The sequence below is a fragment of the Cuculus canorus genome, chromosome 2 (genome assembly GCF_017976375.1).
Source record: "Cuculus canorus isolate bCucCan1 chromosome 2, bCucCan1.pri, whole genome shotgun sequence".
NCBI lineage: Eukaryota > Metazoa > Chordata > Aves > Cuculiformes > Cuculidae > Cuculus > Cuculus canorus.
Genome location: NC_071402.1, coordinates 23,532,555 through 23,554,496, shown reverse-complemented (window position 1 = coordinate 23,554,496; position 21,942 = coordinate 23,532,555). Strand labels below are relative to the sequence as shown.

General features: G+C 38.1%; 1 protein-coding gene across 10 annotated transcripts in view; it reads right to left on the bottom strand.

Moving 5' to 3' along the window:
• The window catches only part of RGS22 (regulator of G protein signaling 22), a 72,956-nt gene that overhangs the window by 31,592 nt on the left and 19,422 nt on the right, over window positions 1-21,942 (bottom strand). For 5 of the 10 annotated variants that reach the window (XR_008448775.1, XR_008448776.1, XM_054059979.1 and 2 more), the window contains exons 7-17: window positions 21,736-21,907; window positions 19,154-19,835; window positions 18,425-18,586; window positions 17,316-17,496; window positions 15,550-15,689; window positions 14,915-15,020; window positions 12,961-13,086; window positions 11,335-11,436; window positions 5,481-5,675; window positions 1,102-1,194; window positions 415-581 (exon numbers count right to left, since the gene is read on the bottom strand). Coding sequence is in view for 7 of the 10 variants with exons in the window: in XM_054059979.1 (XP_053915954.1) it covers window positions 415-581; window positions 1,102-1,194; window positions 5,481-5,675; window positions 11,335-11,436; window positions 12,961-13,086; window positions 14,915-15,020; window positions 15,550-15,689; window positions 17,316-17,496; window positions 18,425-18,586; window positions 19,154-19,835; window positions 21,736-21,907 (2,126 nt within the window). In the remaining 3 variants the exon portion in view is untranslated. The remainder of the gene's footprint in view (window positions 1-414; window positions 582-1,101; window positions 1,195-5,480; window positions 5,676-11,334; window positions 11,437-12,960; window positions 13,087-14,914; window positions 15,021-15,549; window positions 15,690-17,315; window positions 17,497-18,424; window positions 18,587-19,153; window positions 19,836-21,735; window positions 21,908-21,942) is intronic. The other 5 variants (XR_008448777.1, XM_054059982.1, XM_054059980.1 and 2 more) reach the window with 3 other exon arrangements.

The following is a 21,942-nucleotide window of genomic DNA, read 5'->3' as shown; positions in this document are numbered from 1 at the left end:
GTAACTCTGTTCAGATCAGTGCAAACACAAAACTGTGGTTGCTTTCACACTGGGAATAACATGGCTGTCTTCTGTTTGTACGTTTTTATAACATCTAGCTTTAATTTTTTAAATGCACTCAGTTGAATCTGTACTAAAAAAGAGAAATTTTTGCTCATAGGCTAATTGCTGTACTCAGGTCTGCTACTAATCCAAGGATAAACTGAAAGCAGAAATGCAATATAGACATATTATGACATAAGAATTTTTTACCCTCAAAATATTAAGACAATTCAGTTGTCTGAACAACATGCATGTGTATTTTAGAAATACATAAACACATTTTTTAAAAAGACTAAGATCTGTGAACATTTAGAGAACCAAGATCCCCAGCAGATTCCTTCTGAATTTAAAAACGGGTAAAATAAAACGTACCCAGCAGAATGCTCATTAAGAAAAGCCCAGAACTGTTCTAACTTCTCTTTGTCATGGATCAGGTCAGATAGATTAGGACCTGCCAGTTCTTTGGGAAGTTGATGCAGTTTCTGATCTTCTTTGAGAGCATCAGGACGCGATGGCAGACCAGTGTCAGCAGCAGTACTCTGAGGGAAGAAATTATTTCACTTGCATAACTGCTTCTTTCATCCCCATGTGTCTAAGAATCCTTGCACTAGATAACTCTTGTCTCTGTAGAGCAGCTTTCTGATTGCTGAGGAAATAAATTTAGGCTCCAGCTCTTAATCAGTTTTAGTTTTAGTTTTATGTTTGCTTAAAACATACTAGTTTGTGCAGCTTCCACAATCAAACAAACCAATATATACCTTGTAATTTACTTGAAATTGAGATATTTAGCCAAGGTTAAGGGCCCAGTATACATTCCACAGACTTTAGTGGACGCAGTCTCATTGACCACAATCACAGTGGTCTGATGTTGGAGTAGCTGACAGAAGACCTGTGTTTGTAATTAATACATGGGCGTCAATCATTCCCCAAAAGGAATAGTAGGAATTGGACTACTTTCTTCTCCAAACTGGCATGTGGTCAGTCTTTCATTGCTGATACTCAAAGCGTTAACCCTCTCTGATAGAAAAGTTTGTTTTTGTTAGTAGGTACTTGTCTTACCTCATCCATCTTGGAACCACTCTCTCGATGCAAAGCCTGGAGCTTTCTAAAGTACACGGAGTCCAGCTGTCGAGTTTCTTCCACCAACTCCACCTAATAAAAATAATATCTTATGTCATCCCTACAGTACACATTATAGAAAGATGGAAAACTGGACGGGCACCTTGCCAGTAACAGCAGATAAAAAAGAGTACATTTGCCAGTAATGAGACTGATGTTTAGAAGACACTAGAAGTCACATCCTTGTGACAAACAATTCAATTAAAAGCTCTGGTAGAACAAAATTTTCAGATCTACATAGGAACACATGTAGATTTCTACAGAACGCCACTAAATAATCTAACTATATCTTTAAAAGAAAAACTTTGTATTTAAAAAAATTGCTAAATTTTATTGTGTACATAATCTATTGTGTATGTATTATATTGTGTATATCGTGCCAGACTTACCTGATTTCCAATACCAGCAAATTTTATTTCAAAGTGTCACAGAGAAGCCAAAAAACAAGTCTTAAAACTGTGACCATCAGTGGGAAATGTCAAAAAAAGATGAGTGCCTCAGATTCCCAGAAACAGAAATCTAAGACAAGAAATATGCTGTAATAGCTGAACAATGAAGGTCAAAGCTTTCAGACTTTCAGTCTTGTTCACTTCTTCAGTTTTACACTAGGTAATACCTTTAAATAATAAATTTTGCATTATTAGAATTCATGAAGTATTGATGTTTCTTAAGTAGAAGCCTTGTGTATACAACTAAAGCAGTTCTCCATGTTATGTGCAAACAACCAGTAACCGTGTAAGGAATAGTTTGGTGACCCTCTCGGCTGCCTAAACCATTCAAATGCAGGTTTTAGGATACTTAGCAAAATTGAGCCAATGCATTATACTGATTAGCACACCGGTTACAAAGATTAGAAAGCTGTGGTCTTATTATACAAGAGTTGATGTGCAAGAGAGAGAACAGAGATTTTAGATTAATATTCATTACGCTTTTGTCTAAATGTGAATACCGTACTAATCACCATGTTATCTGAATGCCTTCAGGCTCAGTGTAACTCTACTCCCCTGTTAGAAAGTGCCTTTGGATATTCTTTCCTTCAAAAGAAGATGCAGTTTAAAAGTAAGTAGGAAAATAATTCAGAACATTTTTCATGCGGTTTAAACAGAAAGCAGATAGAGGCAGGGTGAGAGTCAACGATAAAAAGGAACTCTCCTGTTTTCATGTTTTGTTTAAAGATAAAAATGTAGATACATACTGACCATGTCCCAAATAAACAATTTTGGACTCACCTAATCCTTGATAAAATATCTTGTTTCATTATGGGCCAAATATATCCTGCTGTATGCTGGAACAAAGGGGAAGAGTTGAGCCAGGGACTGAACAAAATACAAAGCAGACCTTGTCTTTGTGCTGGGAAGGAGTGTGCCTAAGCATCAGTCTGCGCCTAGTACAAAGAGACTGTAGTGCCTCCTAGAACAGGGCAGTTTACGACCGTGTACTATAACTCTTCAAAAATGCAAGGATTTACTTCTGTTTTTTCATGCTCTGATTAAGATGTTTGTGTTATTAGGGAAGTGAGAAGTCTGCACATAACTATACTTGCAAAGCAAAGCATCATCTAAACTGAAAGGGCAATAGATTCTCTCTCACTTCACGGAGGCATAAACCGACACACGCATTAACTCAAATTAAAGCAAAAGTTTATATTTTCAATTCTTACTTTGGAGGAATACTTCCATTGCTAGAAGCAGTTAAAACACTGTATCCAGAGACTCCTTTTTATACAAAAGTGATGTATGATAATACATGGCTCAGTCAGTGACTTGACTTAGTGAGGACTGACAATAGATACTAGACAACTAGTACTGATAATACACATAGAAAATATACATATACAAAATACACAAATATATAAATATACAAAAAAATGTAAAGTAGTCTGGTGGAAGGTAAATAAAATTTCATATTAATGAAAGCACCATTCAATTACACAATGTTCTGCAGGTCACAAATAATTTTAGCTGAAATATCTTAGAAAAAATAATTTATCTGAAAGCTTAGAAAATATGCTGAAAAGCGAAGAGGATATTTTGCAGATGTGTTTGTATTAGTATATTTCATTTTAGTAAGTTTTCTCAATGTTCAAACTTACAGAGTTTCTCTAGGAAATAAATTTATCAAAGGATGAGAGGGAACGTCCCCTTGTGAATTAATTGAAAGGTAGAAAATCAGAAATAAAGAAATAAATAACTTTTCATAGTGGGGTGGAGTTCCTGTTGGAGTCTCACAGGGACCTGCGCTAAGGATGTTTTTTTAAACATTCTGAAATTATCTGGAAAATGAGGTGAGTGAGGAGACAACAAAGTTTGCAACATATTCCACAGAGCAAAAAATTAAATTGACGGTGAAGAGATGCAGGATTTTAGGACACTTTAGCATCTGGATGATAAAAGGGCAGCTGAATTCAATGACAATAAACATTAAGTCATTCCAGTGAGCTCCAAATTAGGGCTTTCCATTAGCTGTTATTACTCTGTAAAGAGATCTTGGAATCATTGCAGATGGCTGTTAGCTTACAGTCTGCACATCCACTCAAAGTTCACCAGGAATCAAAAGGCAATTAGAATCATAGGAACAATTAGGAAATAAACAAAAAGCAAAGTAGAAAACATGATTTTGCCATGGAACAATCATTAGTGCATCCAGATCTAGAATACTGCCTGCCTCTCATCAAAAGAATATAAAATAACAGATATGGATGGGAGTAATAAGTGTAACAAAGGTATGGAACGCCTTCTGTAAGAGGAAAGGTCAGATAATCTAGGATTCTTGAGTTTCAGAGAGACACAACGGAAGTGAGATGTAACAGAAACCTGTAAAAGCATAACAGCATTGAGAATAACAATTGTTCAGCATTCCTTGTGACATACTAAACTGGGGCACCATACGAAATTATGAGGGAGGGCTTTGCAAACTAAACAAAGATAAGCATTTTTTTCTCATTGCATGATTAAACCATGGAACCTGCTGCTAGAGCGAGACTGAAGATATAAAATGATTCAAGACATATTTATGTAAACCCATAGGGGACGACAAAACTCATCAAAGATTATTAGACACAAAAACATGGATAAGACCTCTATTCATGAATCTTCTCAGCTGCAAAGTTCTGAACCTGGCAATACTGCTCTATGGTTTTTTTCCTGTTCTTATACTCTGTTCTTAAATGTTCTTAAATACAGGCCACAGCTTAATAGGCTTAGAAGACCGTTCTCAACTTTGATTCTACGTATCTTTTCTCCTAGTTGTTCATACGTGCATGTATGATATAGTAAAAAACACACTGCAGTACAAAACATCCACATAAGGATTTCAAAAGGTTTAGCAGGAGGCAATGCAAGCATGTTCTCATTACAAGCTGACAGAATTATCAGCAGTAAGTGATGATGTTTCCTCTAAAAAAGCAGGTGCTTCATCTAAGGTCACAGTGAAGAAAAACAGGAACAATTAACTTCCTGCCCTCCAATTCCTGATTCTCCATTGTAAGTTTGTCTTTCCGTATCCAGGAGAGAGATGTTAAAGATGTTAAAGTTAGAAGCGTGACCTACAGCTGATAACTGAGTTTAGAAAGAGCAGAGAGCTACAGCATCCACCACTGCCTTCACTGTTTCTTGTAAGTATTTGTCAAAAGCAGAGTCAGGGTTGCAGCCATCTCCTCTGAGCTGCAAGAGCCTGCTCAATTCAAGCCTTCAGAGGCTTTCTGCGATTAGAATTGAGTACACCAGGGAGCCACCTGTTTCAGGAAGCCTGCGGGGCAATTAGCCCTAACACAGCAGAGAAGCTATCTAAAAAATGTTTGGGGCAAATACAGCTGAATCACCAAACCACATTTCTCTTATGCTATGCAGTAGCTGCACTTTAATTCTAAACACCAGGAAATACATGATACAATTAATATGGACCTAGCATCACTGTACTGACATTCTAGAAACACAGCTTGTCTTGTACTCATCACTGAAAACATAGAAGTCTTGTTTGCGATCCATCATAAGAAAATTACTTTTGATCAATAGCAAGATTGCAGGAACATGACACTTCCTGAGTGCAAAGAGAAATTTTGCCATAGCAAGATGCATTCCTCCCTAATTTACAGATCAAGGGGTCTATAAAGCCTGCAACTTCCTTTCAGATGTGAAGTCTGCTTTCCACAACAAGTTCAGGGTATTACATGCATCAGCACAGACAGTAGAGGGCAAGCAAAACACCCCATAATCCTTTTCTCTTCCTGACTATAAAAGTAACAGTGTTGTATATGAAGTCTTCTGTGTTTTTCTTCCCCAAGATAACGATTTTTCACCATGTCATTCTAGATCAGTTACCTTTCCGTAAGTGTATTTGTCTAATTCCATCATCTTCATCCATGCTTCTAGCAGAACAGTGAGGATATGTTCTTCTGCTGAGTCAAAAAGATCCTCGAAAGCTGGGTCAATATTCTGATAAATCATGGTTTTTTTACTCTGATGAAGTCCAATGTCCATACTGGCAGATGGGGCAATGTAAGTTGCAAAAAGGAACTAGAGTAAAACAGAAGAATAAAACATCATCCATTCTGGCAGTCACAATCCATCGAAGGAAAGTATAAATGGGTATTTGTCCTCCATTGCCCTGTTGCATATTCTGAATATATATCTAATTACATTTGCCTTTTTAAACCAATATTACTATTTTGTCCAAAATTCAGTTATTGCCATAACTGACCTCCCTGCCATTTTTACTTCTACTTGTTAAAACGGTTAGATCACAAAATAATGATTAATATAATTTTTGCTTGGATATATTGGACTGATCCTTAGATAGATTAAAATAACTACAATCATTACAGCAACTGCCCCCTTCATGAGGTCACATTGTTGTTTTGCAGAATATGTGCTGGACCAATTCGTGAAGGAATCTTCTTCTGAATAGAAGGGAATTTGTAAATTTAAAATTAATGATAAATTAAGAGATTTTTTTATGAAGCATAGAGTTTGCCATTTAACATGTGTGAACAGAAGAAAGCTGAACCTGGAGAATGTTTCCTTCTCACTAGCAGCTCATTGCTGAAGTATCAAGTAATTTTTTTATTCATTGAAAAGGGGTTTTTTTCCAAATAGTCCCCCAAGTCAAATTCTTGTTTTTCAAATGTTCCATAAATTGCTATGAAAAAGAATATCGAAAACTCAGGGAAAAACACTTTCTTCCAGGAATATCTTGGAAGAAGATATACCTTAATCTCTTTCTAATACATCATGATTCTGACTGCAGCTAGGAACTCAAGTAAAAAAAAAATGCTGCCACAATAAATTTCATGTGCTTATAATTGCTTTCTCTTCTTCAAATTGTGAAAGTCTAACTAATTTTTAAACATATGGCCAGGGGATCAGATTAGTAGCATAAATCTGACTTTCTCTCTAGGATGTCACTTAGAAGCCCAACTTCGCTATTTATTATTGCACAGTTTTGACAATGAAGAGTGCAGGTTCCTGATAATTTTCATTTTCCTTATGTTGCTAAAATCCATCTGCAACTAGCAGATGTACAAAGCAGCACAGAAAAGCAAATAACACATTTGCTCTCTGTTCAAGCAGCAATAAAGCACCGTTGTGTTTAGACTTCAAGCATAATGGGAAAACATTAAATAATTGTTTCTGTTTGTTTTAAATAAAATTCTGATTTATTAGACTCGTTCTTTTGAACAACAATAGTACTAGACTACATCCCCATTATTTTGGACATTAACAATTTGAAACAGGTCCTATAGACTCTCTTGATATCAGGTCACTGAGGAATACAAGGCCACAATGGCTGAGATCCACCCTCCAATTAGAACTTGCTGTATGTAGAACAGTATTTGCTGTCCGTGCAGGATTCCACTCCCTTTCTTCACAGATCTAATCACTGAAAGTAAAGATGGTTTGTGGCTATTGTGGCCTGCGTTATCAGTGCAATAAATACCCCCAGGCCTAGGGGTAAGGTCAAAGAATAAGGACAACAACAGGAAGAATCCTTGCTGAAGAACAATACAACATTTATCCTAAATTAGTTCTTTCTCAGCAAATCTACAAATAAATTTAAATTTAACAGAGAAAGCATTAATTAGATTCATAGTGATTTCACAAGTTAGAAGCTATTTCGATGAACCTTAACACTAGTAAAGTTTCAGTTACATCATGTTCTAGTCTGGTCCAAAACATTTAATATATAAAATAGCCAAATTAGAAGGGACCAGTCCAATGACAAAGATTTGTTATCTTTAAAAACAGACTTTTTAAAAAGGGGTTAACTATTTTCTTTGTCATTAGGGCTACTTTGCTCCACCTGTTATGACTCATAAAACAACACACAAGGGATCTGTAAATTGGTGAGAAGGGTCCAAAATAGGTCCTCAATATTTTAACACACATTTAACCTTGTTCCTTCACTGGCTGATCATTTTTAGCATAGTTTCAAGAATAAAATCAGAACAAACACTCCACATCTTTCTTGGGCAGAACTATCCTTTCCCCAGTGATTTTGTATGAAACAGCTTAAGCTGCGTATATTTGCTAATTTTCCCTAGAGTCAATAAAAAATACCAGCCTACAGAGTCAGAAATTGCCCGGACTAAGGAAGATTTGGCCAAAAACTATTGAGAATCTCCTCACATAAACACTGCTGTAATATATTAGGGGCTGTGCTTGCAGGCTGCTCTACCTGTAAGAACTGCCCCCAATCCTGTATAAGTTCACAGGCAAAACTAGAACACAGTAAAGAGATTTTTTTTCCAGAAAAAATAGTTAGGGCTGGTAATATATAAGAAGGAGAAATCTACAGATGGTTAGACTAAGTCTAGGAGTGCACTTTTCCAGACTCAAAGGACCAGACAGTGCTGTAATCAGGATGGTCTCTTCACTTTTGAAGAATGTAGATTTACTGTGACTGACGATTTAGCCCGATGCCATCTTTTTGCTTAAATTCTTGTAAGAATCCACTGCTGTGGGATTTGGCATCACAAAGTGATGAAGTGAATGTGTACACTTGCAGATAGGGGAGAAATGAGGAGCTTCCATTGTGTTCCCTGCTGAGGGTTCAGGCACATCTGTAGATCTGCATTGATTTGTATGCAAGGACTGCAGGAAAGCTAACTGCAAAGAGTTCTAGACATCCCAAAAAATGCGTCTCTATTCACAGCTTTCAACACTGGGCAACGAAGTTAGCAAGATATAGGGAGAAATACATTGTGTCCTTTATAAAAGAATATTTGCAGGCTTTTTTTCATAGAATTCTTGTAGTTTTCTGAACCCAAATGAAATAGTGTTGTATTGGCCAGTCTCCTAAAGAATCAACAGCAAAAGATTACATTAAATTAACTTAAAGGATATAAAATGCATGCAGAAATCTTAAGCATGTAACATCCAGTGCCCATCACACTTCATTTATTCAATGTTTTGTTCCTTTTGTAAAACAGAAATAATTTTCCAGCCTGCCAGCTATCTTCCTATAAATATATTTAATAAGTGGTGGATTGAACCCAAAACCCTATCTGGAAGTTTGGTCAGTTTGCATCTTGAAATTACATATAATGGCACAAATCTCAAGATACAAAATACTTAGGAAATTCAGATTAAGATTTTGGCCTCATTCATGACTTTACAAATCAGGGATTGTGCAGGTCTTGGGTTCTGGTGTGAATTCATCTCCAGATAAAAAGACCTTGGGAAGCAATCTCAGAAAGACTAGAGTGAAGCTTGAAACACTAAAGAGGTTGAAGTCCAAGTGGTTTGTATTGCTGCCTGAAGGCATGGATACTGCTCTGATCTAAACGAGGGGTTTATGCAGCTGCTTGACAGAATCATATGATGGAAAAATACAATACACTGGCTGATCTTAAGTGGAAAGGCTAAACTACCTTAACTCACCTCATCACTTTCCATGAGCATAGTTGTTGTGTCTGACCCTGCAAGTCCACAGTATTGTACTTCCCATAACTGTATTAAATTTTCTAACTCTGAATAACTACTTTTTGATTGAAAACTACACTACATGTTTCTTCATTGATTTTCTTTCCTGACATATTTTACATTCCTCTGCGTGTGTGTTTATAGTGAATAACCATATATGTTCCCGGATGATTACTGGTACTCATCATTTTTCTTATCCATCAGATTTCATTCTCACTGTAGCTTCTTTCTCTGGATGAATGAATATGCACCTTGGAATGCATTTCCTCACTCTATCATAAAGCTGAGATAAAAATGCCTAACAAATGAAACAATGAGTAGCAGATACACTGCAATCCAGGTTTGCTCTTGTTTCTGACAGGAAGCAGGCAGAACACATACAAAATACTCTGCATGTCTCTTTCTGTAATAAATAGTAAAATATCTATGATGATGTGTTGTGCGAATCTGATCCACATTCCCTCAGGAGTATTTGGAATTACTATCTTATTGTGCCAAAGGTGAGCACAGAATTTGGGAAGGCATCTCTTCTATAAGCAGACCTTGTAGATTGGATGCAGCTTGACTCTTTACTGTGTTCCAATGAAAACAAGAATAATTTTTGTACAGCCTTAAAAGGCAAGCTTGAGAATGATACCAAATGTTGCAGCACATGTGTTGATTTGTTATGTTACATTTCAACTGTTAGTTATGCTAATGGAACAGTTTCACATATTTCGTTTTAATGTATTTACTTTAATGGTTATGTGTGTGTAGCTCTCTGCAACTGCCTGGTACCACTGATTGTACGATGTTCTGCTGTCACCACCAGGCCAGCACTGGAAACAAGATAAGAAAAGTAGAAAAGACTTGAGCCTAAATTTTCAGCCACACAACCACTGCAGAAGGAGTGTAAGCTCGTGTGAAATGAAACCATATTGAAAACCATTATAAACCATAACCTAAGATATGGCCTGCAACAAAACATATAGGAAAATGAAGACAGTCTAGATATTTTTAACTTGTATGCCTGTTGTGAGCAGGGTCTCTAGCGACAGGCAGATACAGGAGTTGATGGGTCTTAGATGTACAATCAGTTTCCCTCAGCCTCACCCTGCAAGCAGATACACCAGGACAAAACAACTAACTAGGGTAGCAGTTCAGGTTAGCAGTTCAGGTGACAAAAGAGAGGGAGGAATCTGTGCCTCGGCCTCTTCTTACGAGTATCTGTACAATTAGCACTGATTCAAGTGAGAATTCTAGACAAGTATGAAAAATTCTGTCATTCAGTAGAACCTCCATGTAGGAAAAGAAGACAACCTGAAGGAAGTCCAGATGCTCAGTAACTTAAGCCATATGGAGAGATTATTCTCTACTACTCTCCACAGATAATTGTTCCAACGACGTGTGAAGTAGCTGTGCTCTATTACAGCATATATTGAAATATGCGGATAGGATATACTCCTACACGAGGTTTAGAGAGGAAAAACAGATTGAAGTTTCACAAAGTGATCTAAAAAGCTGCTTGGAGTCTTTCTAATGATTTCACACTACTGCAGCCTCCTTCCCTGGCAGTATCGAACTATTCTGCTGCCAGTGACAGCTATCAGCACCTGTGTGGTGACCCAGTTCACTTTCAGTGTATATCCTGACTGAAAGAGTATGCTCAATTAAGAATGCCTGTTTATAGGAAATATCAGCTATGCATGACAGTAAATGAGGGTCTAAAGATCAAATGGAGGGGTGTGAAGACTGCAAAAAGAGCCTAATAATGCCCTGAGAATCACAAAAAGTAAAACAAGACTGACAACTGAAAGATCTGTCTCATCACTAAGGTTACTATCTGGGGTCTGGATTGTGAGACCTCCAATTCTAACCCACACAGGAGATGGAAGGAAAAATATAGCACAATTAGATAATTTAGCAAAAAATATTATCTCTGATGTTAACGCTAAGCAGATAGATTCCAAATAAAACACAGAGTAGCAAAGGGGAGATGAGGTAAACTGAGTGTAATAGATAAAACTGGGAACAGGCAGCAGAACCTAGAAATCAAACTATGCATGTTTAACATTTAAATCAAGAAATTCCGTGGAAATAATCCAAACAGCTTCTTTTATTGTCCACAACCCAGATTTACTTTGGTGTTAGTTGTCAAGATTTGGAAAATTTACTACTTTCTATCTTCTTTTCAGTTTTTACATTAAACAAATGTGTTTGTAAAGGGAAAGAACAAATATATTTCTGAAGGGAAAACACATTGTTTACAACTTACTTCAGCTTGCTTGCGTATTTTAAAAGGATGAAGAGTTTCTTGGTAGAAAAGTTGATGATAAGCCTGGAGGTCAAACCAAAAGTACACACTGTTCTTCCACAACTAGAGATGAAAAATATTGTAAGTTATTGCTACTCAAATATCACCGCTTTATAAAAGGTTGACTTTCCAGTGCAAGCAATTATTTAGCTCCTTGGGGTCATCATAAATCAAGCTCATTTTAAGGACAACGTATTTAATGGCATCCTCACTGTGATACTATATCTTTTATTGTATCCCTTATGCATAATTGACCATTAAAATTGTTAACATTGTAGTTAACATTTGAAAAGTAACCACATTTCAGTGGCATAAACCCAGCACTAAAGAAAAAACGCTGATAATGGACATGCAGAATTTGTGTCATGGTGAAATAGCATTTTGCAGCAATAACCAAACAAATTAAATATTGTGTACGTGACATATATTACTGGGAATGTCATTACTTTTTTATTACATGTATTTCTGAGGCACGGAGTCTTGGCCTCATTTCATAAATTCAAACAAACATCAGAAGATCTTTCAGAATGAATCTAGATCTTTCCCTAAGTCTTCTATTCATGTGCTTATTGGGTATGGATCTTAAAAATGCCCTGAAACCCCCATCACTGGACAATAAAGAAAGTGTTTCAAAAAGATAGAGGCGGAGAGCTTTGCTCCACAAACTGTAGCCTGACAGACCTGGGATATGAGTGAAATTGGCTTCACAGTTGTGGACAAAACCTTGAAGAAATAATTTTCAAAGGAGTCTGGCACCTGCATAGGCTAGAGGACATGTGGATGGGTGCCTATCTCCCGTGGAAAAATTGGATACTTTTATTTAGATTTCTATCTATACACATTTAACAATTTTAGCTGAAGGTATTCAGCTTTGGAAACATTGGCTCTTGCCTTCTGTTTACCAAAGGCATTTCTAGCTACTGCTGCTGGATTCTGACCCATGCCAGCAGTGAAACAGATATCCAACTTGGTTGCATTCAAAACTCCCCTAAAGACTCTGTTTTTCTACAAAGTCACTAAACACACAGATTCATAACTTGTTCCAACCAGTCCTCAATTTACAGCCAGCAATGAGTGATGGATCTGCTGACGGCTGAGAAGAAATAGTCTCATGTGCCTCAAAAATCCAAGAAGCTTTGTGGAAGTAGAAGAATTGTTTTAAATATCGGAGGTTTTAGACATCACCAACCCAACAAATAAGAAAAAGGCAGATTATCATGAGTAATAGCATAGTGTACTTTCCGTCTTTTTTAAAAATGTTTTTGTGGGTTAAGATCTCATTTTTTTCTTCCAAGTTAAAGACTAGTTTTTAAAAATGATTAGTCTTTTTGTTACCTCTGATGGTACAATCAGATTTCCAATAGGTTTGAGACAGTTAGGATCTGACAGCTTGGTTAAGACCTGTCATTAGTTTGAATATACACATGAACAGTTTATTGCTGTTGAGGGACTGGAGTCTCACAAGTAATAATTCATCCAGTCATCAATCTTTCTTTCTCCATTTTTTTTTCGGTCTGGCTGCCCTCTATAACTTGGCATTCAGCCAGCTGTGGACTAAATTATCACAGCATAGGAAAATGCTCATACCTTGTTCCCTGACTTCTCACAGAAGTGTGTGAAGTAGTAGCCTGCTCTGTTCTCCAAATAAAGAGATTGCAGCAAGCTTTCCATTCTTGTTCCCCCTAAGACAACATTGCCAGCAGCACTTTTCCCCTGGACAAATAAAATACATTTATACAGCAAGGAATAACAGGCTTTCATTATTTTCAATGTCAGTACAATGAAGGGCCATGCAGTGTGTTCAATCAGTGTCTTCATCCCAAGAAACTAGACTCCATTTTCTACTACATATGCAACTGATCATAGCTCTCTATACCATTTTCCCACTAATTATTCACATCCAATGAAATAAGTCTGAGGACTGAAGGCATGCAAATTAGCAAAATGATCATAGTGTCTCTTAGGTGGTTCCTCAATATTTGAAACAGGAAAATAAACCTGGCCTTAATTCTGCGATTAACTCTTTCACTCTGAATCCTGGGAATTCCATTGATACTAAACCATACTCTCAGCTCAGACTACTGTGTTTTGAACCAATGGAAGTGAGCAGGTGGTTATTTGGTCAAGCCTCAAAATGATTACCTATCATGAAACAAAAGTTACATCTCCTAGGGTTACACCTCTTACATCACCATTGAAATGGTGAGTGTTTTAGGAGAGAGGACATCCATGCCCTTTACTGTGGCTAGATCCTGGAGCATTTGAGGAAGAATACATCCATTTTCACAATTCTCGCACAGAAACCATTGGAGAGTAAAAACTATTAAATTAGCTTCTGGTGGTCATAAAAGAGAAACTTGTCTGACTTGTCATCTCTAATAGCAGAGGTGAGAGCAGCTGAGTGTGGTGGCTGACAACCAGCTTCTTTCCAAACAGTAACAGGGATGGAGAAGGGCAGGAGGAAGCCAGACTTCTGAAGCAGAGCAGGAAGAACCTACTCCCCAGTATGAAGTTAAACTATGGATCTATGCATTCCCCTCTGCATTATATTTGTGATGGCAAATGGTGGGGTCCTGACTGCAGGTTCCATTCTAGCCCTGTAAGTGTAAATGGATAGTTTTTTCATCCCTCAGCTAGAGGGAAACTCTGCATAATGAAGGTGTATAAAAGATGAGTAGTTCATGTTGTTAACAATCCCTTAATGTAACTTTCTAACTGCAAATACTGCCTGACTGCAAAGATTATCCTTTTCGTCTGCCAAAATTAACAAAGAAGTAAAATGATTGTAGTGAAGCAATAAGCAATGTATACTTTTGATGTGAAAAACAATCATGCTTCATTGATCAGCAAACTCTGTGCATATGTAAACAGGTCTAGATTTCATAACGGGGGAGGGGTGTTAAGTTGTGAGGCCATAGGTATCAATAGCTCCAAGAAACAAGATGATTCCACAAATGGGTAAACTTTCAGATATATTTTAAATTGCCAGATCTTGTCATCTCATGTGTTTGATTTGTCAGCTTTTTAACTGTCATTGAGAAAATACTCTTCTGTGCAGCCTATCTCTCCTGAAGTTTGTTGGATTGAGGTCCTGCTTAGCAGGCAATAATTCAGCAAAGAAATACAGAAGCAATAATGAGGTCTTGTACAAGTGAAGCATTTTCCTCTTCTGAATTTTAGTATTTTAATTACTTTCTAGGGCAGATTCAGTTTTCACTGAAAGTCTGCTATACTTCCCTAGGCAACGATTCCATTGGAGTGTTTATCCAGTGAGTTTTCCATAATAACCTACTGAACACATTGTCACCTTGGAGAAGATCCACGTTTTCTAGTGAAAATAAACCTTCGTGTGTGCCATGATTTGCTATCAAATAGGTGACAAATACCACGCAGAAAATGCTAACATTCTAATTATACCCCTGCATATGGCATAGAAACAAACCCATTTCTCCCCATCATTGACTATTTCCCCTTCAATACTACAGAATAAAATGTTATAACCCAGGATTCAGGACAACTAAAATCTTCAAGCACTATTTACCTGGAGCAGCTCAGCATAGGTGTACTTTCTATGAACCTGGTATTTTGAGTCTTTGGTGTCATCCAAAGCTGAGCAATGAATTGTGTCTTCTCTCACTGACTTTGGCCTGAATCCATAAACAAACAAAATTTTTAGTACCTATTTAAGAAAAAACTAGGGCTGCTTATAAAATAAACAGCTAAGATGGGGCTTATGAGAGGTAGAATGACATACGGAATAGCAGAGGGAAAAGTACATAGTGTTGAAATTTATAATAAGTGTAAAAAATGTAGAGGAATAATTTTTCATATGGCCCTGTGGAAATAACTGACACAGTATATCTTCAAGGGCAAGTGCTTATGACAGTTTAAAATAATAGAATTGTATGTAGAGAATATCAGCGATTATACAAGAGGGAGTAAAACACCTGTATTTGGAGAAATAAAACCTCTTGTGTTGTGGCACAAATAATTGAGAAACTAATCAGCCAGGAAGGAATTCTGCATGCACACAATCTGTACCATAACTGTGCTTCACTAAGCACATTATTATGTTAAAGAAAAGTATTCATGAAAACAGTAGGATCTAAAAGCCTTTCATAAATATTTGAGATATATTGATGTGAAAAAAGGTGTACAAGGGACTTTCGTACTTACCACTTTTTACCACTGGAAGTGTCATCCCTCTGGCGCCTCTGGCATGATGGCAGGGAAGGTGGTAATCTTAATGAACTCTTCAAGGAAAAATTTGGTGTAGATAGTTTTAATAAAGTTGTTGGTGAACTTGTTCTACTTTTCTAAGAGACGTAAAAATTAGGCAATTCCAATTATGTTCCCACTTTTGTGTTTTCTTAACATGTTGCCATTAACTGCTCAAATACATTCAAGGACTTTCAGAACTATTTTGCCTTGTCAAGCACAATATGTAAAACTTCAAAGCAAAACCCTTTTCCAAATATCTCACAAGATTTTTCCGCACACCTTAATAACCACTATAACTTACAAATTGCATTTTTAACAGGCAGAAATATGATACGTGCACTATGTATAGAATTACAGAGGTTGTCAGGTGAAGAACATGTGAACATGTTCTGTGAATCTTTACTAAGATGACATTGACTACCTTTCTATAAGCCAGGTCTGTAAGGCAGATACAATCACCCAGACCAAGAGAGAAATGGGGCATTCAGCTACACCATCACTAATTCATTTTGAACAAAAACATGCTATGACTTTTTGGAGATATGAGTTGCTTTCAAAGTGTCCTCAGAAATTCACCCAGAGTTGCTGCTCTTTCTAAGCTCTTGCAAGCACAGCAGAGCTGAAATATTGAGAGATCCAGCTTTCTTAGAGAAAAAAATAAAACAGCAGCAAAGAACGGTCCATCAGCTGATTCTGTGAGGTTCATGGGTGTCAGGTCATAGCTCTTTTCAAGTACTGAGCAATAGGGGTTGAAAAACCCGTAGAGCTAGGATCCTGTCTGCCTGACCCACAGCTAGTCCTGAGTCATTAGCACACCTTGTGAAGCCAGAACTGGTCTCTGTAAGAGGCAGCTGCTTTTGGCTCTCGTTTTGCCTGTGATCAGCAGGAGTCTAGCTCCTGAATCCAGCTTCTTCAGAACAGGAAATCTGTCCCAGTGTTTTTCCTCCATTATCTCAATTAATTAGCTTTTTAAAAAATATAATTGTAGTCTAAAACTATCCAAATCAAAGTAACAGAGGTATGTGTGAACAGATCTATGGCATAGCCCATCCAGTTCTCAACACCTGAACCACAGTCTCGATTCACATTCTCCAAGCACCTTCTGTCCTGAGGCTTACCACTGTGTTGTTGAAAACCTGCAGCTTTTATTGCAGTCACCTCTCAAATTCAAGCTTTTAAAGAAAAATAGCGTCAAAACTGAACTGTCCATGTGCAAGCTACATGCTGTGAAAAGGTCAGATCTGTGTTGTGTGGCCCACGGCCCTTAGTAGAAAGCAAAATCATGTGTAGCTGGATTATACAGCTGTGGTGATAGAAAATGAGCATGTAACGTATGAGGGGTAGATTCAGAATGACTGCGGTGAAGTTGTAAGAATTACTCTGGATTAAGATGAGGCTGGTTGAAGGACAGAATCTGCCCTGCTAGATTCTCAGTCTTGCAGTTCTGAGAATTTCAAGCTAAAGTACCTATCCAAAAGTCTTACGAAATAGCCAGGATGTAACTAAGAAGATAATCTGACTCAATTTATAGCAATCTGTTGCATTAAGTATAGCAATATTTTTCTGCATTTTTATACACAACCTTCTGCAAGAGATAATCTTGCTAAATCTTGACTTCCAACCAACCAAGCACCATATTCTTGTCCCATTGAATTCAAGGAGATTTATTATTATTTTTGATGCGACAAGGCTTTATTTTTCAACATTGTGATCCTACCTACCTGAGGAAGAGAAGGTGGTATCCCAGGTGTGCAAGACTTAGGTGTTAATGGTAGCAATGATACCATTTGTGGAAAGGGATCAATGTCCATCCTTGGTCTCTCTTGGCATGTGTGCCAGTGCTTCAGTTTTGCACTGGCACTTTCTATTGCTGTTGAATGAGTGACACAAAATCTCGGACCCCTAGGGGAAAAAAAAGGTAATAAGAAAAATTTTCCCAAAATATGAAATACTGAGCTAGTTGGCTTCTTCCCCCCCGTGGTAGTGTTTGCTATAGCAAGATACAGGGCTATATGCACCTAGAAATAAAAATCAGTTAGTATTGAAGATATGTTCAGACATTGTGCTCTTCCAAATCTAAAACTAAGCTGTACGTAAATAAATTCAGGTTGCAAATTCTGCACCTTTACATAGGTGCCTTTGTATGCGTTTGCAGTAGAATATGCCCCATCCATCCTACAGCAAAGAACAGGGAAAGACTGTAGGTCACAGGATGTAGGCCATAACTCTCACGAGGTTCTACAGCAAAGTTCACAGTTGTAGGTATTTATTTTATGTTTAGTCCTGAAATTTGTTAATACCCCCCATCTCTGGGGAGAAGACATTCCAAAATTTACTTTATGTTTTGGAAACAGGTTAGAGTTTGTATCCTCACTTAGGTTGTCAATAAGTAAAAGGCATTTTGTATGACAAACGTTGAAGTATCACGGTCAGATGCCACATAGGTGCATAAACAGAGCATCCTCAGAAATTTGAGAAGGGCAGTATGGGGAGTAGGCTAGGACAGAATTAATCTCCTATGCCTGGAGGAGTTTCTCTACCCTGCAGCCTAAAGTTTGGTTGAATGGTATCCAAGGTAGCTATACACAAAGTAGTTCAGATGCTCTGGCAGTAAAATAATAAGGGTAGATCTACCTGGCTTCTCAGCAGATTGCACTGTAGTTTAGACTCAACTAAAAATTCAGAGGCCACATCTGCTAGTACTTACAATGACATTGCTTCCCATAATTGCAATGGGATAAGTGAGATGAAATAAGCCTCATAGGCCCATCAAAGAAAAGGGAAATATGCTAAACAATAGAATCTTAGTTCATGTTCTTTTTTTTCATACCAGTAAAGAAGCAGAGGTTTCACTACTTCAGGCTGAATCCGTCTTAAATGGTCTGTATTCCACCGATCTCCATGCAGTAGCCCAAGTCTGAGTAACACTTCTGAACTGAGGAAATAGTCTCCACTGCTCAGCAGATAGAGTTTTTTCATCTTACTGAGTTGCCTTGGGTCAATAAAAATAGTCATATAAGCACGTATCAGATGCTATATGAACCAAGTACAGTTCGTTCTACTGCATAAACTGCTTCCATGCAACATTTTGCCTCTGCAAGTGGCAGAAGCCAAAACAATTTTTCTGCAAATTAGAGACAGGTTGTGTATAAGATAAAATGTACAGCACCTTAGAACAGACAATTCGATTGCCTTAGAATAAACAATCTGAATCCAGCACAGCCTCTCACTAAAGCACTTTGTCATACTGAATGCCCTGCTTATGAATTTAAATTCTTCTATTCTTTTCTTTAATTTCTGTTGCCATTGGTTTGCCAAATTGCTTTCTAACAAAGTCTTAATGCTATGGTGATTTTTACTTCATGTAAGCTTTGCAAACATGACTCTGCAAAAAGAGTTTTATCAACTTCAGCATCTTGTCAGGATGCTCACAATTACCTTAATTGTGTCTGTTCTATTCAATCATTATGATTTAGTCTGAAATCTCACAATCTGCATTGATCTAGCTGGATTACAAGTATTTAAAAAATGGGAATAACTATTAAATAATGGGAAGTACCTTTGTTGTCTTGTAGTGTCCTTAAGAGCCTTTAGTCTTTCAATATCCATCCAGAACCACCAGTACCTTTCCCCAAGCGTTCCTTTAATGAACTTCTTGAATCTTTCAAATTCATGTCTGTTGCCAGTGTCGTAAGTCCTGTGACTGATACACCAGGCAGCCCTACTCTCTGCCCCATCACTTTCAGAACTCGATCTTAAGCTTACTTCTTCAGTATCTCGTTCTCCTACATCTCCCTTGGGCTGTAAGACAGTAAATGGAGAAGAACTTTGGGAAAAGAGTGACTCTGCAGTACCACAGGCAAATTCATTATTTGCTAATTCATGTATAAACACCTCAGGCTGTTTGTGGAAATCCACATTGCTCTCCATGTCAGCAGGTGGCTGGTGGGTCGGTTCTGGGATGGGTTCCTTCATTACAAATTGAGTATAAGCTGCTGTGAATTCTTCCTGTGTCTGAAAAGTTGTGCTTTCCTGTTCTTTTTCTTCTTTTGCTGCACTCTCCCATTTTGGGTCTAGATAAACTCTTAACTGAGTGTGGGGAGGAGGTTCAGCAATGGCCACACAAGAATCCTCCTCAGCCTCCCTGGATCTCTCCCTAATAATGTCAGCTTTTGCTGATGTTGTCCTTGAAGGGGAGAAGAAACCTCGTTGGTCGCATTCCTTAGAATGGGAGCCTAGTCCTGCATTAAATCAGAAAAGATCATTGAACACTCTTTTGACTCAGAACTGTTCTCTTGCATATCAACATTTCCAAGTTAAAAAAGGCAACATATTTATAGAATCACAGAATCACTAGGTTGGAAAGGACCCACTGGATCATTGAGTCCAACTATTCCTAACACTCCTTAAACCATGCCCCTCAGCACCTCATTTATATTGTCCTGCTGCAGAACAATCTGACCATGTCATACTACAGAGCAGGAAATAGCAGAGGTGCTTACACTTGCTTTCTGGCTAGCAACTCAGACCCCTGACTCAGAAAGTCATTCACTGTTGAATTCCAGCTGAGCAGTAGAGTTCAGGAACAACTCCCTCAGGAGCTCATTGTCTTGTTTACTCAGCTGAGCATCCCAGATCCTCAGCACTTGTTAAACTACCTTGTTGTCCTGCAAGGCCTGGTTTCTTCCTGAGCTTTTGGTCATAGTTTGATCAAAGTCACAGTATGTAGCAGGACTGATTTTTGTTTAGGCATGAGGAAGCTAGTAAGTTATAATTCTTACACTGGTTATTGTAAAAGACTGAAACATCAAACAGACCTCTGTCAGCTGGGTAAAATCTTGACATACATAGAAGGATGACAAAACAAATTATTATGTCAGGGGCTCTGGAAACATTTAACAATCCTGCAGTCCAGTCTGCCACCCAGAAATAGCTCCTTTTCATTGACAGATATTTCTTAACTAACAAGTTCAGAACAGTGACCAGCCCTGTTTTTTGGGTCTACAAAATCTCTGCTTAATTCGTTTTCCTTGACTCGTCATCATCCCCATGCTATTAAGTATGCCTTGTGATCCCGGTCTGCTGAGAAGGAAATTTACGGCTTTAACTCACTCAAATATCTTTTCTAGTTCTACCAGGTTTTAGCAAATCGAGTCCTTCTGGGGTATTCCTGGAGTGATGGGCTGAGGCCAATGTGATGAGGTTCAACAAAGTCAAATGTAGAGTCCTGCCCTTGGGATGCAATAACCTTGTGCAGCGCTACAGGCTTGGGGAAGGGTGGCTAGAAAGCTGCCTGGCAGAGAAAAACCTGGGGGTGTTGGTCTGCTGCTGACTCAACATGAGCCAGCAGTGTGCTCAGGTGGCCAAGAAGGCCAACAGCATCTTGGCTTGTGTCAGAAACAGCATGGCCAGCAGGTCCAGGGGAGTGATTCCCCCTGTACTCGGCACTGGTTAGGCCGCACCTTGAATACTGTGTTCAGTTTTGGGCCCCTCACTACAAGAAAGACATCAAGGTCCTGGAGCATGTCCAGAGAAGAGCAACAAAACTGATGAAGGGGTTGGAGAACAAGTCTTATGAGGAGCAGCTGAGGGAACTGGGGTTGTTTAGCCTGGAGAAGAGGAGGCTGAGGGGAGACCTTATTGCTCTCTACAAACACCTAAAAGGAGGTTGCAAAGAGGTGGGTGTTGGTCTCTTCTCCCAAGTGATAGGACAAGAGGGAATGGTGTCAAGCTGTGTCAGGGGAAGTTCAGATTGGACATTAGGAAAAATCTTCAGAGAAAGGGTTATTGGGCACTGTAACAGCTGCCCAGGGAGGTGGTTGAGTTACCCTCCCTGGAGGTGTTTAAAAGACAGGTAGATGAGGTGCTTGGGGACCAAATTTAATAGTAGACAAGTACAGTTGGGGATGATGATCTCTAAGGTCTTCAACTATCACAAAATTACTTAGCTACCAGCTCAACTTTTAATTTAATGTTGTGCCTATGGAAAGAAAGAAATCCACATCTGAAGCTTAAGATATCATGCAGTACTCAGAAGGTAATATGCGGAGTTAGCAGCAGTTCCTTGAAATGCCTTTTCTTTCCACCTAGACTATAAACACTAGTTTCTGTTATAAACACTATGGCTGAGCTGTTACTCACCCAGAAGTCCATCCTTTTCGCTTAATGAATCATCTCCTTCATGCTGCCCCAGCAAACACTGAATATCTTGAATTTGACTGGAAGCTACAGGACGTATAAATGCATCTGTAGTTTTAATGGATTCACTTTGTTTTGCTAATGTAAACCAATCCTTTATCTGAGAAACTGTAGCCTATGAAAAGAAATGTGATAGAATAATCCAAATTT